Source organism: Nipponia nippon, unplaced genomic scaffold (genome assembly GCF_047370975.1).
Source record: "Nipponia nippon isolate SJK-2023a ecotype South Korea unplaced genomic scaffold, ASM4737097v1 scaffold_25, whole genome shotgun sequence".
Taxonomy (NCBI): domain Eukaryota; kingdom Metazoa; phylum Chordata; class Aves; order Pelecaniformes; family Threskiornithidae; genus Nipponia; species Nipponia nippon.
In genome coordinates this window covers 1,090,750-1,106,456 of record NW_028262342.1, presented here as the reverse complement: position 1 = coordinate 1,106,456, position 15,707 = coordinate 1,090,750, and the positions used below count along the sequence as shown (strand labels likewise).

The 15,707-nt window shown below is 55.8% G+C and overlaps 1 protein-coding gene across 2 annotated transcripts; it reads right to left on the bottom strand.

The window, feature by feature from the left end:
- Positions 1–3,722: 3,722 nt before the first annotated feature.
- Positions 3,723–11,292, bottom strand: TNNT2 (troponin T2, cardiac type). 2 transcript variants are annotated; one of them, XM_087762012.1, is made up of 14 exons: positions 11,271–11,292; positions 10,460–10,516; positions 9,856–9,888; positions 9,311–9,346; positions 8,993–9,014; positions 7,954–8,014; positions 7,705–7,821; positions 7,257–7,334; positions 6,993–7,103; positions 6,475–6,584; positions 5,930–6,020; positions 5,356–5,396; positions 4,638–4,643; positions 3,723–4,010 (listed from the first exon to the last, which is right to left on the bottom strand). In XM_087762012.1, exons 6-14 carry the CDS (start codon positions 8,005–8,007, stop codon positions 3,962–3,964), a joined length of 657 nt encoding a protein of 218 aa, XP_087618138.1. In that variant the 5' UTR covers positions 8,008–8,014; positions 8,993–9,014; positions 9,311–9,346; positions 9,856–9,888; positions 10,460–10,516; positions 11,271–11,292; the 3' UTR covers positions 3,723–3,961. The 2 variants fall into 2 exon arrangements, with proteins under 2 accessions (XP_087618138.1, XP_087618137.1); XM_087762011.1 differs by lacking the exons at positions 9,311–9,346; positions 11,271–11,292 and having other exon boundaries at positions 3,723–5,396.
- Between the last annotated feature and the right edge of the window lie 4,415 nt (positions 11,293–15,707).

Genomic DNA, 15,707 nt, shown 5'->3' with positions numbered 1-15,707 from the left:
CATCACTGGAAAAAATATACCCCGTGCTGGCTGTGCCTGGGCAGTGGGGACCCTGTGTGCCAGCCAGGATCCACTGTCGGCACGGGAGTTGGTGTGTGTGTTATCCTGCTGGTGCTGGCACCCTCTCCCCAGCCCCAGAGGACTCAAATGCCCCATCCTGCACCGGGGAGCATGGGCACTGCCTCACCCAGGGAGCAAAGCAGGAGGTGCAGACCAGCCCACACCGACTGTGCTTGTCTGGCGCCTTGGGCGTGCTGTGTCCTCCTGACACACACCCCAACACCCCCTTCCCTGGCCCTGCCGGTCTCCCCTCCGCCCGCTGCTGTTGCTCACACTCCATAGCCCATGGCGCACCTCAAACTTAGTGTTGTGCCTGATGGAGGGAAGCAACACTCCAACATCTCCAAGGTGGGGGTGAGGGGATCCTTCACCATGTGCCTCAGCTGACGGAGCCAATGAGGGGCTCCACATCCCCATCTGGTGAGACACACTGGGTCCTGGCAGCATTTCAGCTTCAAGAGCTGCTGCTCCAATGTCCCACAGGTCCTCGTGGACCACTGCAGCTACATCATGGACCACAATGCTGGTAGCCTGGGCACATGCGTGACCCTGGTTCCTTGGGACGTGCATGGGGCAGGTGGCCCCAGGACAGCAATCACAGAATCTCCTGTGCTGTCCAGAGCATGCCTGTCTAACGTGATCTGATCAAAGACACGAGCAGGCTGTTTCTGTCTGCAGTCGTAGTGGCAAGACCAGGCTCTACAATATCTGTACTTCAGCCTGGCTTTGACTCTGGGAGCAGCCTGGGGTTTTGAGTGCGCCTGACACACAGCTCTGGTTTAGCACAATCACAGCCCAAAACATCAGCTCAACATTTTACCAGCACCTTCTGGGTAACAAATGCATCCTCTTTTGCATCCATTCTAGCATGCAGGGACACTGGTACCCTGGGGAGCACCTTGGCATGGGTTTGCATCAACAGACCACGAGGTGGACATGCTTGTGAGACCTGGGCACAGGTCTGCTGCGGTCTGGGCTCATGCAGTAGTGTTGGGACACTCGTGCTGAATGCCAGAGGAGGAGGCTTTGCACCCCGGGCTGGCAGCAGCCTCTGGAGCTTTGAACTCTGGCCAGGACATTGGCACCACTTTGGGGAGGGCGGAGGCCTTCTGTGCCGCACCATGCTGTAGGACATGAGCCCTGCATTGCACCCACCAGCACGCACGCCTCACTGCAGCACCTGCCAACGTCTCTGTAGAGCAGCCAAAAGGACTCTGACATCCCACACTGCACAGGCTGTGTGGGACACAACCCGATCCCTGTCCAGTGCTGTGGCTGAGACACCAGTACTGCATTTGAGCGGACACTCTTTTCACGTGCTGTGCTCCAGAGCGGTGCTGCACAAGGGACTGCTCCTCAAAGGACCACAGCATGGAGGATGTTTGTTCCAGAAGATGCTGTTCCTCTGCAACATGCTGAAGGATGCTACACCTCATAGCTCCTGGGAAAAGAAGGGATGCCCTGCTAGGGAAGGGCAGAGCTCTCTACCCCTCATACCATGCTTCAGAGGATGCTGGTACATTGATCTGGCATCCAGAGTTCCTGCTGCCCATGGGGACATTGAGACCACACAGCAGTGCTGCAGAACACTAGTACACTGCAGATCTCCACAACGACATGGCACCGTGAGGCTGTTAGCACCCTGCACGACCCTCCAAAAGCTGCTGCCAGGGGTCCATCACTCTGCAGTGCAGAACAGCATGGCCAGTCCCTGGCCCGCTGCGCTAACCTAAGACTCATCCACTTGCAAAACATGTGCTATGCATGGCAAGATGGGGACAGCACACCTGGACATCAGAGCTGCTCACCAGCGTACAGCACCCTGCACTGCACTCCAGCAAACCTTGGCACAACAGACTGCACCACTGCAATCATCACGCAGCCCATGCAACACTTGGGATGATGCCAGCACCCTGTAAGACCCCAAAGAAGACCTCAGAGCACTCTGCCACGTCCCAGAGGATTCTGCATCCTGCACCACGCTCTGCCATGCCCAAGCACGGCAGCAGCCCGCTCACAGTGGAAAGCCACAGACACTGGTGGGAGAGGGAGCAGGGGAGGGCTGGTGGCAGGGCTGGGCGCTGATTCAGCTGTTCTGGCACAGCTGTGCCACCGAGCACTGGGTGCAGGGAGGGAGGTGCTGGGCGGGGAGGGAGCGCGCAGGTTTCGGCCCCGGCGCACACGGAGCCAGGCTGGCGGGGGGCCAGCGCGCTGCCGAGACAGGCAGCGCTGTGGGAAGCAGGGAGTGCCTCTGTACCCCCACCCTGGGCGCTGCCAGCCCCAGGGGACGGGCAGAATGGCTGCAGCGCCTCTGCTCTGCACCGGGCACCGGCACTGGCAGGGCCCTGCCCTTGCCTGCCAGAAAGGTTTTGAGGATGGACCTTCAGAGCCTGGGCGAAGGGGATATTTTTTTCTAAGCCAGATATACTTTTCTGCCCCAAGCCATGCCCCTGGGTCCATACATCAGCCAGGCTGGAAATGTTACTTGCTGGACCTTCACTCAGCCACCCTCCAGGGACTTCATGTCCCAGCACTGCCACCCTCCCCAGCTCTTCCCTTTTGTCCCAATAAGGGGTCAGGCTCATCCCTCCACACCTCATTTTTGAGGAGGTGGGTGATAGGGGGCTGGTTGCCCTCCATTTACTGCCTCACTGAAGCTGAGGCTTCCCAGAGCCTTGCTTCCCAAAACCTGATGGCACATATTGAAGTAGGCAAAATAAGTTGTCATCCAACAGACAGCACAAGGGAGAAACCTGCAGGATGTCCCCATATCACTGAGTCTGGGATGGGGAGGACAGGCAGCCCCAGCAAGAGGAGAGACAAAATGTCTTGCTAAGGGACAAGAAGCCTTTGAAGATCCTGTGCACCCATCCCTTCCCCACTGCTCTGGGAAATGCCTCACGGATGCTGTTTAACAATAGCATGGGACAGCTTGCCCCAGGAAATGGTCATGCAAGCCCAGTGTCTTCTCCTGGCTGACAGTCCAGATCCATGCACCAGGAACGCTCAGGATTATGCAGCTGATGTGTCCTCATAGGCATTGCATGTGGGAGGATGCTATGGAGATGCCTACAGCTAGGTGAAAGAGATCTTCACCCCTGAAAGGACAGATAAATGGTCTCTCTACACTTGGATAAATGGTCTCTCTACACTGACTCATCTCAAGTCTTCATTGCATGCTGTCAGAAACACACAGAGGAGGCAAACACAGTTGGTCTGAGCCCTTTAGGAAGAGGTGGAAATAGGAATGAAAATGGCCTGGAAGCAGAGTTCGTGACTAATCCTTGGACCAAGGGGCTTGGAAGCAGTGCTCCTGTCCATGCTGTTCCACAGGGCCAACCCTGGCACAGAGAGGAGCGAGGGGGGCTATGGTACAGGAAAAGCAGGAACTAAAGTGGCCATAACTAGGATTGCCCCAAACTGCAGCAGGAAAAGCAGGTCAGACCACTGAGGTCTGTTACAAAACCTCCCAAGGACTGCAGATGTGAGTTGCTGTGAAGCAAGGGGACATGTTATTCAGGAGGTCCTGGATGGTTGCTGCATCCTCTTGCACCCCAGGGAGTGGGTGTGCAACTGCGCTTGCTCAGCCAAGCTATGCCAGGACTGTCCTGCGCCTGTTTCCTCTGAACTCAGAACTTCAGGATGGAGACAGCACCCGCACCCCCTCACCGTTCTCTTTATTTACAGACACAACATCAACTGGGGGTGTGGCAATGAGAAGCGGCGCCTTGCGAAGCATCTGCCCACCCAGCCAGCACTGTGCCTAAAGCAAGGTCTTTGCTCGGTGCAGTGGGAGGGCGGTGGGCGCGTGGTGCAGGCTCCATGACGTGGGGAAGCCAGCTGGTCGACCAAAAGGCAATACACCCCTCTGTGGCTGAGCCTCCTTTGCCTTCTGAGTCATCTATTTCCACCGTCCGCCCACCATGGTCTTCCCACGGGCAGCCTTTGACCTGGAAGGGAAGCAGAAAAGCACGTGCAAAAAGGTGTTAGTGACCGTGAAAGAAGGGAGAAGGTGGGTGCCATCGGAGGCCCTGCAAAGAGGACCAAGCCATCTGCAGCTGATGCTCACTGCCCTGTGGGGAGGAAGGTCTTCAGTGGCCCCAGGTGAAAGCTTGGGATCTCACTCTGTGTGTTTTGGGACTCTATGGGAACAAGCTCATGCATTTTGCCAAGTGCTTCTAAGGAGCCCCAGTTCCCTTCCCATGTTCCTCCCACCCAAGGATCCTTCAGAGATGAAATGAAGGAGTTGGATCTTGGCTGTGGAGGAATAAGGACAGCTGCAGGATCCTTCTCCAAAGAACCAGAAGCTGTGAAGCTGTTAGCCAGGACCCAGCACATCACTCTCCTTAACCAGCATCAGGGGAACAGGCACTGCTCTGGGCATGGCCCAGCAGAGAGGAGGAGGAGGAGGCTCGGGTGGGCAGTGAAGGGCATTTCTGGCACATTATCCCAAGAGTCACCAGCCCAGCCCTGGCTGCCAGTCCTCAGCCCTGCTGCTAGCCTGATGTCAGCCCCGGTGTCCATGCAGCACACGTGCAGTGGGAGACACACAGCACTCAGGAAACACCCGTACTCACCCTTTGCTGCAGTAACGGGCCGTGTTGGGGCAGAAGAGAAGAGAGATTTGGTGTAAGCGGGGGGGATGCTGCTGACTGTCACACAGGACAGGCTGAGCAGCTCTCATGCGAGAGAGCAGGGTGGGATGGGGATGCGAGAGCAGCATCGTGCTCCTGACGGTGGGGGTTAAACACCCACCTCCACCCTCCTACAAAGGGTTCCCCAGTCCTGTGCAGGGGACATGGGCACAGGGACAGGCTCCCCTGTCCTTGTGGGGCTGCACAGCTCCCAAAGCCTGCGGAATTTCCCCTCCTACACAAGCTGGGATCTCCAGCACCTTCTCTGAGATGCTGGGCAGAGCCACTGCAGGGATGGGGGTGGCTGGAGGCTGGCAGGACCCCACAGGACACAAGGCTCCATGTGCAGAGGTGGGGTCTCCCCGGGGTCCCTCCCCAGCCTGGGTCTCTGGAGCAGGGGGAAGCTGGTGGAGGTGGGAGGCAATGGGGGTCTGTCAATGGGAGCAGATCAGCATGGACCAAGGTCCCTGGGCCAGACCTGCACATCCATGAACACCGGGTACCAGTGGGATGAGGTGCAGGAGTGGGAAGGACAGGAGGTGGCTCTGCGAGGGTGCAAGAGAGCCAGGAGTTACACAGGCAGGGAACTGGGGCCAGGGGAGCAGGGAGCTGGAGGGCAGGAGGCGTCAAGGAAGGATGCTCAGCCTGTCCAGGGACTTACACTTTCTGGTGGTCACTAACACGATTTCGGAGGACGTTGATCTGCAAGAGAAACACAGGTGGATGGTGAGACCCAGCAGGATGCCCCATGCCTGGCTGGGGACAAGGGTTGGGGAGAAGGTGCATCACTGCCCTCTCCAGCGGTTCTTGCATGGGGTTTAGCACGGGGTGTGATGTGCAGCACAGCGGGAAGCCTGTTGCAGTGCAAAGCACACATCCCCAGGAGCTAGGAGGTCACAGGGCCACCACACAGCCCCTTTCACCAGCTGCCACATCCTCCAACATTTCATAGCTGTGTGCTCAGCCTTGCCAGGGTGGCCAACAACTGCTGGGAGGGTTGGTCTGATCCTGGCTCATCTCTAAAAGGGAGGCAGATGTGGCTTTGCTTTCAGTGGTGGCCTCTTGGGCGTTTGTCACCCCATGCACAAGGGGGGCACGGTCCTTTTCTGACACACCCAGCTGTCCTGCTTCAGCACCGTCAGCCAGACAACCCAACTCATCTCCCAGATGGGGAGCAGAAGGAGCAGCCAGGCACACAGAGGGTCAGCAAGCTCACCGGGGACCTTGTGGCTCACCTCATATTTCTGCCGCTTGAACTTTTCCTGCAGGTCAAATTTCTCAGCCTCCAGATCGCGGATGGTTTGCCATAGCTCCTTGGCCTTGTCCCTGTGGGAAGAGCCGGCTGGTGTCAGTGCAGAAAAGGGATGTGGCTCACAGGGAGCTCACTGCAGGGGACAGGGCAGTGGTGCCACCATCTCGCCTGCTCCCCCAGGATGGGTATCTGCAGGCTCCGTGCCCAGCCGGGGATGCGCTGGCCAGTCCCACGCAGGGACCGAACGCATGGGTTGGGACACAGGGGGACACGAATGTCCCACGCGTGTGAGCGTGGCTCCCTCTGATGGCCGGCGCTGTCAGCAGCAGCCTGGCAGTGGTGGCCCGGCAGAGCCACGGAGCCCATGTTCCCGGTGGGATGTCACAGCCCATCTCCCAGCTGTGCCATCACCCTCTTGTCTGGGCTGCAAGCCCCAGGCAGCCCACCTTGGCCCAGGATCCTGCCCCAGGAGGTGGGACCCAAAGCAGAGCCCCTGTCCTGGACATCCCTCCTGCAGCCCGTGCTCACCTCAGCTTGTCTTCATTGAGGTGGTCGATGTTCAGGGGCTTCCGCCGTTCGCTGAGGATCTTCTTCTTCTTTTCCCGCTCTGTTTGCTTCTTCCCACCTTTTTTCTCTGACTGAGGAAACCATCAGTCCATCGGAGGGAAGGAAATCTGCCCAGCTTTTGCTCTCCATCTATCCCCAGCTCTGCCCCCAACACCCTCTGCTTTTGGGACTCCAGAAGAACATAAGGTCCTCAAGGAACTTCTGGCAACAGTGGACAAGACACCCCCCACTCCCCCATCCCTGTCCCTGAGGCAAGGCTGGACCCCCCCTGGCCAGCATGTGCAAAGCAGAGCACTCAGCTCACTTTGGCCCTCTGACCACTGCTGTGACCCAGCTGTGGTGGCCTGTCTTCTTCTGCTTGTAGAAACCACAGTCTACTAGCACTGAGAATGTGCATGGTGCTGTGGGGCCAGCCCATGGTCAAGCCCTTCCCAGGAGCACCAGCGGCTTCTTTGCAACTGCCTGGGGTAGGATCACACCTTCTGCATGTAGCCTCCAAAATGCAGCATGTTGGAGAAAGCTTTCTTCTTCCGTGCTTCCTCCTCAGCCTTCTTCCGGGCCTCCTCTTCCTCTTTGCGGGCTCTTTCTTCCTGCCAGGGTCAGAAGTGGGTCAGGAGCAGATGGACAGAGACTTCAAGGACTGACTTGCATGCAACACACAGCTCATGCTCCCATGGGCTCCATGGCTGGACTTGTGCTACCCAAGACCAGCCCAAGCCCCCCAGCCCTGGAGGGAGACTCACAGCCATGCGGGCTTGGCGCTCCTTCTCCCTCTCGCTGCGAATCCGCTGCTGCTCTGCCCTCTCCGCTCGCCGCTGTTCCTGCAGGAGGAGATGACATTGGCTTGGATGCCCCAAGGCATCTGCATCCTCCCTGTCCCTCAAAAATCCCTCAAAAGCCCTGAGAGCCCCAGGGGCAGATCTGCTGCTCCCATGTTTCCCAGGAGAGCACATAGAACAGAGCACACAGGGGAAGGTCCATCTCTGTTGGGCACTGCAGCCTTGCAGCAGCCAGACTAGGGGCTTCCCAGGCAACGGGGTACAAAATCTGGCTCAAATCTCAGGCTCTGTCTTGCAGAGACATGGGATGTCTCAGGTCTTGCGGTCGGGACTGTGGGGAAAGGATTGTGGCTGTTTGCCCACAGGGGAGAGGGTCGCAATAGCCATAGAGGAGGGAGGGCTGCAGACGTACAATCCTGTCCTTGAGGGAGATGAGCTCCTCTTCCTCCTTCTTCCTGCTCTCAAAGTGGGCTTCGATGAGGGCCTGCAGTTCATTCAGGTCCTTCTCCATGCGTTTGCGGTGGATGTCCTGCACCGGATGGAAACAGCAGCGATGGCTACACTCACACAAATGAAGCCCTCCAGGAGCTACAGAGCTGCTGGGCACGGTGTGGAGGAGCAATGCGAGGGGAGCACCTCATGGGGGTGCTCCCTCACTCACATCAAAATCCAGTCTCTCGCCATCTGGGATTTTGGGAGGCACGAGGTTTGGCATGAAGACCCTGCAATCGAAGGTGAGCAGGAGGATGGTGAGCCTGCAGCGGATACCTGGGACAGGATGGTGCCTTTCATTCATGCACTGATCTACCCAGCCCTCCTCTCTGAGCCTTGCAGTCCCCAGGGATGCAGAATGAGCATATTTGGAGGACAGAGAAATGTAATGCTGCTTGCTGGAGGTTGCCAGCTGGACAGCCTCAGAGGAAGACCTCTGGCATTCCCGGGAAGCACTCCAAGGCATGGCTGGAATAACTCTGCAAGCTGCAGGCAACTTGGCCATGACCCTTTGCCAGGCACCCTGGGGCTGGCAACCACCCCACTGCTCACCCAAAAGAGCACAGAGGAACTGTGTGCTCCAGTGTGACCTGGCACAGGGAGCTGGAAACCATCTTCTCATCCTCTGTGGGCTTGAGGGAGGGCAGGAGATGCTCAGATGCACATAAAGACACAAAGGGATGAAGAGATCATGACTGAGGACAGATCTGCCTCCCAGACCGCAGCATCCCAGGGGTCCATGAGGATTTGCAGTTTCCTGGCAATGGTTCATGGTCTCACTCCTTCAGGAAGCTGCTCCTGTCCCAGGGATGCTGGCACTCATGCAAATGCCTGCCTCATGCCAGCCGTGGCCAGGGGCATACTGGAGAAGCAAGACCCTGGCTGTGCCATAGACCACGTACCCCAGGCTGGGGTGCACATAGACTTTTTCCAGCTGCAGGGCCACAGGGCAGCGGAGCCTCCTCCAAGGAGCACACAAAATGCTTCAAGGCTTCATTCCTAGCATCCTCTTCATATTCTATGTTTATCTGCCTGTTTCTCTCCCTTTTTCTCTCCATGTCCCTGTCCCCACCCTGCTTTCATGCTTTTGAGGCCTCACTGTCCCATGCCCTTTATGGATCATAGTGCTAAGCCCATCACACGGAGCCTCTGCCCTGGCACAGCTCCTAGTTCAGACCTTGTACCTGAGAAAATGCACCAACACTTACTTGGGTTTTGGCTTCGATTCACCTGCAGGTCCCCGGGAGCAGGACAGAAAGGCAACATTAGTGTCACAGAGGCATTTGCTTTCACACCTTAACCCAAAACCCACTACACTGAACTGGGCTACCCCTCTCCCCCAGCAGCACAGCCTGCACTGTGCATCATCCTCCAGCAAAGAGGCATGCAGTGAGGTGTCCATCTGTATGCTAAAACGCGAGACACATTGATGCTCCTGGCTGAGCAGAAAGGTGTTTGCTACCTCCTTATACAGGCAAAGGGACAACCGCTCCCACCCCAGAGAGGAACGATGATGGATACTTCACCTTCCCCAGGCTCCTGCTCTCTGTCCCCCTCTCCACCTGTGGAAAACATGATGCTATGGCTCCCAGAAGCCAGCCCTTCTGTGCACCGTGCCCGCAGACACATCAGGGTGGTTCAGCCAGGCTGTTCCCCTCTGCCCTGTGCTTATCCCCACTGCAAAACCCAGCTCCATCCCTCCAGGATGAACGGGGAGAGAGCAGTTCCCTCATGGACATTCCTCACCCACAGACAGACCAGGAGAGCCCCAGGTCCTCTCCAGAAGGAACCCAGACAAGCTTTGTTCAGGCTGGGAAAGCAGTAGTACTGTCCTCCTGTATTTTGGGTGATTTCTTACCTAGGCAGCACAAAGCCACCCCTCCTGCAGCCTCCTGCTGCCCCAGCCCTGGCAGAGGACGAGGCCAGGGCAGCTCTGCCCCATTTGCTGCAGATTCCCTCTCTCCAGCAGCAAATGAATTCAACACTGAAAACCCCAGTGGGGTCAGTGTCTTGGGGGACTGGGATCAGGACTGAAATGGCCCAAACTGCCTCTCCTCCATTCCTGGTTTACCTTCTCCTGGCGCTTTTGTTCCATCTTCTTGTTCTGTTTCAAAAGCAATGGGGAGAATATGAGCATCAGTGGGTGAGGGCAGCCACATGCCCCCAGCACAGAGGGGTCCTGGCACCCTAATTCAGAGAGCACGGCTGGGATACTACCAGCCGTGACAGCATGGGGACATCAGGCACCCAAGTCTGCTCCAAAGAGGTCTCATGAACCTTTCAGTGCTCTTTGGGTGGTGAGACACGTCAGAGCATGACCCCAGCTCTGGAAATCCCCCCTCTAAGGCTATGGGGACCTCTTGGTGGAACAAACTTAACTCATTTTTGGTATTATTTGAGAGTGCTGGACACAAACTCTTTGATCAGCGATCAGCAGAAAACACCATTATACTCATGCTTGCAGAGCCAAGGCACTTGGTAGATCAGGAAAGGGCAGCTCACTTTTGACACCTCCTTACTGGAAACCACAGATACGGGGGAGATCTGCCCCTCTGTGCTACTGGCCTGCTGTCACAGGCCACGCTGGGACATCCCAGACCCTGCTCGGCACCCCACCGAAGCAGAGCATGGCTCCAGCCAAGCCATGGGAGCTCACTGGTGAAGCCACCACGCACCTTCTGCCTTAGTTTCTTCGGTCTCCTCCTCTGCCTCCTCTACCTGTTCTTCCTGACCTGTGGAATAACAAGCAGCATGAGCCCAATAGCCGCCGCTCCCACTGGCTCCCTACGGACCCCAATATCAGGACAACTGCGTCACGGAGCCAGCTGAGAGAGAGACCCAGGGGAGACGTAGCCGCAAGAGAAAGAAGCAGTGGCTCAGAAAGCAAAGGGCTTTGCTCTAAACTTTACCCAAGGGCTGCTCTCTGTGCTTGGGCAGGGAAAAAAAAATTAAAGGATTTATAGCCACCTCCTGGTTTGTCCCTCATTCCCTCTCGTGCTATCATGCTCTTATAACCCAGGTTGGGGGTAGTGATTTCTATTGCTCTCCTCCAGCCAGTGAAGAACAAGACTGGCTGGCATTAGAGAACGTGCCTTCGGCACCTTCACAATCTTATTTATGACACTGTTGGAGCATTTTTCCACTGGAGGGAGCAGTATCCCCACAAGAGTCCTCCATTGGAGTCAGAGCAATGCTGGGGCCCACAGGTCCCAGGAAGACTTGTGGTCCCACAGCAAGAAGGAAAGAAAAAAGAAGATAGCAAACCATGAATGCATTTGGTTGACAGATGGAAGAGAAGCCACAGACACAGGAGCAGATACACACAGCACAACAGAGCAGGAAGGGGGGAGTGCAAGAAGCAAGAGAAAGAAGTGGAAGAATGAAAGAAAACCATTTCCCAACCAGGGAGAGACAAAAGACACACCGACCCACGACATATTCACAGCAGCAGTGGAGAGATGAAATAAAGAAAGGTGCAATAACTACCGTCTTCTTCCTCTATCCATTCTTCCTCTTCTGAGCCAGGGAGGAGGGAAAGGAATAAGTGCAGAGGTTAGTCGGGCGCCATAAAGCTGCGGAGTGTAGCTATGGCGTGCATGAGATGAGGACTCTAGCACTGCAGGGGTTTCCCCCTTGTGCCTCTCTTTGCTTTTAACATTCAGGAGGTTTTGCCGTGCAGCAGCCCGGGCTGCCTGGCAGTGCCCTGAAGCAGCAAAAGGAGCAGCAAAACCCAGCTGCCAAACCCAGCCCCAAATGCACAGCCCAGCTGTGTCCCAGAGCGGCTGTGTGCACCATGGGCTTTGCTTCTTCATCGGACTGAGGCAGCTGGAGGTTTGTGCTTGAGCAGTGTTAATCTACATTCAGCTGAGGCTCCAGCTCCCATTGAGTTATTGGGCTCACACCTCTGCCAATGCCCGAGTCCAGCATTTCCACCCCTGTTTTGAGTCAAAGGATCACTCTGACAAAAGAGTTCCTGAGAAAATTCAGATTGGTTTTGATCCTACTGATGTTTCAGGTGGAGAGATCTAGAATATGGTCTCATCTGCCTTTCCTGGACATGATTTGCCCATCACAGTCAAGGAGCTTACCACCACAACCCACCCAAGCAAAACACTGAACCAACAGCCCTGGTCTCTTGGTCCTTGCAACCGCTGGTGAAACACCTACCTTCTTCCACATACTCCTCTTCACAGAGCACACGTGCGCACGAGAGAGAGGGAAGAGAAAGAAGATGCAGGTTATTGAAGTTGCTCTGATCATTTCTTAGCTTCAGCCTCAGGACAGCTGCAGATGCTCCACGTCCTCTTACCTTCCTGCTCCCTGCAAAGCACAACACAGATTTGCAGAGTTACAGCAGTCTGCTGCGCTGGGGCATGTGTGTGCCGTTAGTGAGGCCAAAGGGGAATGTGAAATTTCCTCAAGGCTGGCTCCCCTTTTTCGTAGCAATGGGCAATGAGTGCTGGGCTGGCTGCTGTAAGGTGGCAGTGGGGATGGAACAGGACCCAGATCACCCTGCAGGCTGCGGATAGCAGGAGCTGAAGTGCTCGACTGACACTTCGACAGTGGTCAGAGCACAACACCATTTTGCAGCTTGAGAAGATCGAGTGACCATGGCCTGTAATCCTAGAATCAGGCGTGTCACATCCCACCTTTGCCCCAACGTCCTTTCCTGACCTTGGGGGAGACACACAGTCCTCGGTGTGCCCAGGGGACATTGGGAACAGGGGTCAGACTGATTGCTGAGACATGCAAGTCTGCCGTGGCATTTTAACATAAGAGAAGGATTCAGATCTACTTTTTCTGCTGGTGGATGAGAAGTAGGAGCTGTGTTTGGACTGATCCCTGTAACCGTGCATCACAGCTATTGAGCCCCTTCTCTCCAGAGTGTGCCTCATGGCCCAGCAGCCCTCCCCAGCAAGAGCTGCCCTCAAATTTGGGCCTTGGGGAGTGATGCTCTGCATGTGGCAGTAGGACCCCAGCAGCAACAGACTGATGACATCAGCTTTTCCCAGCTCTATCTCACTGATTTAGACTGCAGCATTTTTAATGCAGGGACTGTCCTTTGCAACGTATGTGCTGATACAGCTCCTGACGCAAAACTCCCCGCTTGTGGGGGTCTCAGCACTACCACAGCAGCGGTGCAGATGGGCATGGGGTGGGGGAATTTAATGCTGGGTGCTGGGGTAATGATGAGAGCTGGTTCCCCCCGAAAGGCACCTCTAAGCAATACGCAGCGCTGTGGGAAAGTGGGAATAAGGAGAAAGAAAGGGTGTTTAAAAACACACCACTTACTGCTCATATTCTTCGATGACCTCTTCAGAGTCTGACATGCCTGGTTATCTAGCAGAATTCAAGGCAGATTGGAAAAAGCAAGGGTTAGGACCTGAGATAAGGACAAGCACAGCCTGTCCTCCAGCGCCTGAGACACGGGCACAGAGATGCTGCGTCTCTCCAAAGCACTTGGAGCTTCGAGCTGTCCCCAGCCGGGCTGTGACAGCATTATCTCGGCAGAGATAAGGGTCCCCCCTCCCCTCCTGTCCCAGGATCACAGCTTGCACCAAATGGGAGGCAGGAGATTAGACACAGCCTCATGCAACACTGATAACTGCTGTCAGGAGCCACGTCCAGGACACGCAGCTCCCCTGGCCGCGGCTGTCTCAGGGTGCTGTGTTTGCTCAGGGCACAGGAAAATAACCCAATTATAACGTTCATATTGTTTTGTTTCCTGACTATTCTTAGCTTGGCTGGGATATAGAAACTTGCAGGGATGTCCCGTTATCTCGAATTTATAGCCCTGCACAAGCCACAGCACGAGATCTCAGTGAGACCTCCCAGCCCAGCCCTCCAAGTGCAGAGAGTGCTCTGGAAAGGGGTGATCTGGGCTCAGCAGGAGCATTTGTCTCCTGGTCTTGGCCCTGAGACTGACGTTAGCTAAAAGGAATAGTTCACAGCCTGATTTAGCAATAGGACTAATAACTCTGCAGAAACGGCCATGATCATCTTCCCAGCACACCCGTCTCCCTCCCAGCCATGGTCAGGAGGACTTTACTCACCGCCCCACCTCATCTAGCTTCCACCCAATGCTCCACCACAAGGTCTGCACAGACCACCCCATGATCAGCCCCAGCCCTGGGCATCCCGGAGAAGCCCTGAGCATCAGCCCAAGCCCCTGCACAGCCTGTCCACCGCTCATGTTCGTGCCAGACCTCAGCAAAGCTGAGATGCAGCAGGACAACGCAAGGCAGCTCTAGAAATAACTTCCATGTGCTAAACCACCTGTTCCCAGAGCAGCGCCACTTCACTTCTCCTCCTGCCGGGTGTCTGGGAACAACTGGTTCTGGCTACATCTGTTGGGTATTTATTACCCGGGATGGGTAGGACAGGCTTCAGGATCGCTTATTCAAGATGCTGAATCCAGGACTGGAATCCGCAAGCACGGGAAAGATGCATTACAGGAGGGGTGCCTCTGCATACCTGTGGTTCCCAGGGGGTTGTCAAATCTCACTTCTGGGCAATGAGTCAGAAGGTGTTTTTTGGAGACAAATGAAGTCAGAACTCAGCCCCGTCAGCCTCGGGTTCACCGCCTGCTTCTGCCATCATCATTCCCTTCCCTCTGATGCATCTGGGGTTTGGCCCTAAGCACCCCCCTCCAGCACCACCCCCTTGATCTCTGCTCTCCCTTGAACATCAATTCCTGGCCCTACTTTTCCGCCAGGCTCGGCATGGTCCTGCTACTCCCAGAGTTTGGCCAAATCATTTACGTGGCCTCTGAGCACCCAAGACTTCATGTTGTCCTTTCACAACACAAGAGCAGAGACTCCCTCCTGGCCACGACAGTGCAAGCATGCAGTTGTGAAAGCTTATTTTTACATTTCCTTTCACCTCCTCTCTCATACATCACTAGATCCCACAGAGCATTTGCTGAGCAACAGCAACAAAAGGATTGTTAACGGGGTACACAAGAAAAACTAACATTACATCAGGAAGTGGCTCTAGGAAATATTTATCCATCCTCTGCACAGAAACTGATAAACCTTTCTGTTAAAGCTTTGAAATCTTGTTTTGAAAGAATAAGGAGAACCCAGCAGACGTATTACAGAGTAAAGAGGAAACATTGCACATATTGACTGAAAAAAACATTTCCCATCGTTTGCGGTGGATTAAATACTCCAGATATCCCTCCCGCTCCTTAAAATCCCCCTCTCCATTAGCTCAGGGCTGGCTGGTCACACCTCTGGGGGTGAGTTAATCCTCCACAGTTCGCAGTCTCTGCTTTCCTCCAGGCTACCCAGACATGGAGCTCTCATTTCCCAGCATTTGCTCCAGCATGGGTCACATCGCTGCTCCCTTCCCACTTGGCAGGGTCAGACCATGCACGGGAGCATCCCACCTCTAACCCACCCCACGGGCTGCCAGCGAGCCAGGGCCGGGCTGGCCTGACTCCCCCACGGGCATCGCATCCCTCCTGTCCCCTCCAGAGACACAGGGAATAGGGATCTATGAGATTCGCCCGGCACCAGGGCAGCCAAAATCCTTCTCAGGCACCTTGGCACACATCGGGGTGGTTCAAAAGGCACTGGGCAAGTTGCAAACACAACCCCCTGGAGAGGCTCCTGATGCTTTATCCATGGGAATGCCTTCATGGCAAAAATACATCCCAGTGCAAGCAGCTGGGGAGGACCATTAACCCTAAGCCAAACCCCTTCTAGGTCTTTAACAACAGCCCTGCCACCGAGCATCCTACGCTGTGAGCGGGCACCCCACTGCGCCAGCCTTACCTCTGCCGCGGGGCACTGGTGAGATCCCAGGGAGCTGAGGGGAAGCCGTCAGCTGTCTGGGAAATGCTCTTTGGGTGCAGGAGGCTTTAAGGGGGCTCCAGCGCCCACCCCGGGGCGGGCAGCGCCGCGAGGAATGTGCCCGGCG

What these genes read in the sequence shown, in the direction of transcription:
- TNNT2 (XM_087762012.1), bottom strand. Translation starts at nt 8,007, where the DNA reads ATGCCAAACCTCGTGCCTCCCAAAATCCCAGATGGCGAGAGACTGGAT. An exon ending in TTGGAGGCTACATGCAGAAG is followed by an intron (nt 6,585 to 6,992) that starts GTGTGATCCTAC and finishes TGGTTTCCTCAG; the next exon opens with TCAGAGAAAAAAGGTGGGAA. An exon ending in CTCAATGAAGACAAGCTGAG is followed by an intron (nt 6,021 to 6,474) that starts GTGAGCACGGGC and finishes CTCTTCCCACAG; the next exon opens with GGACAAGGCCAAGGAGCTAT.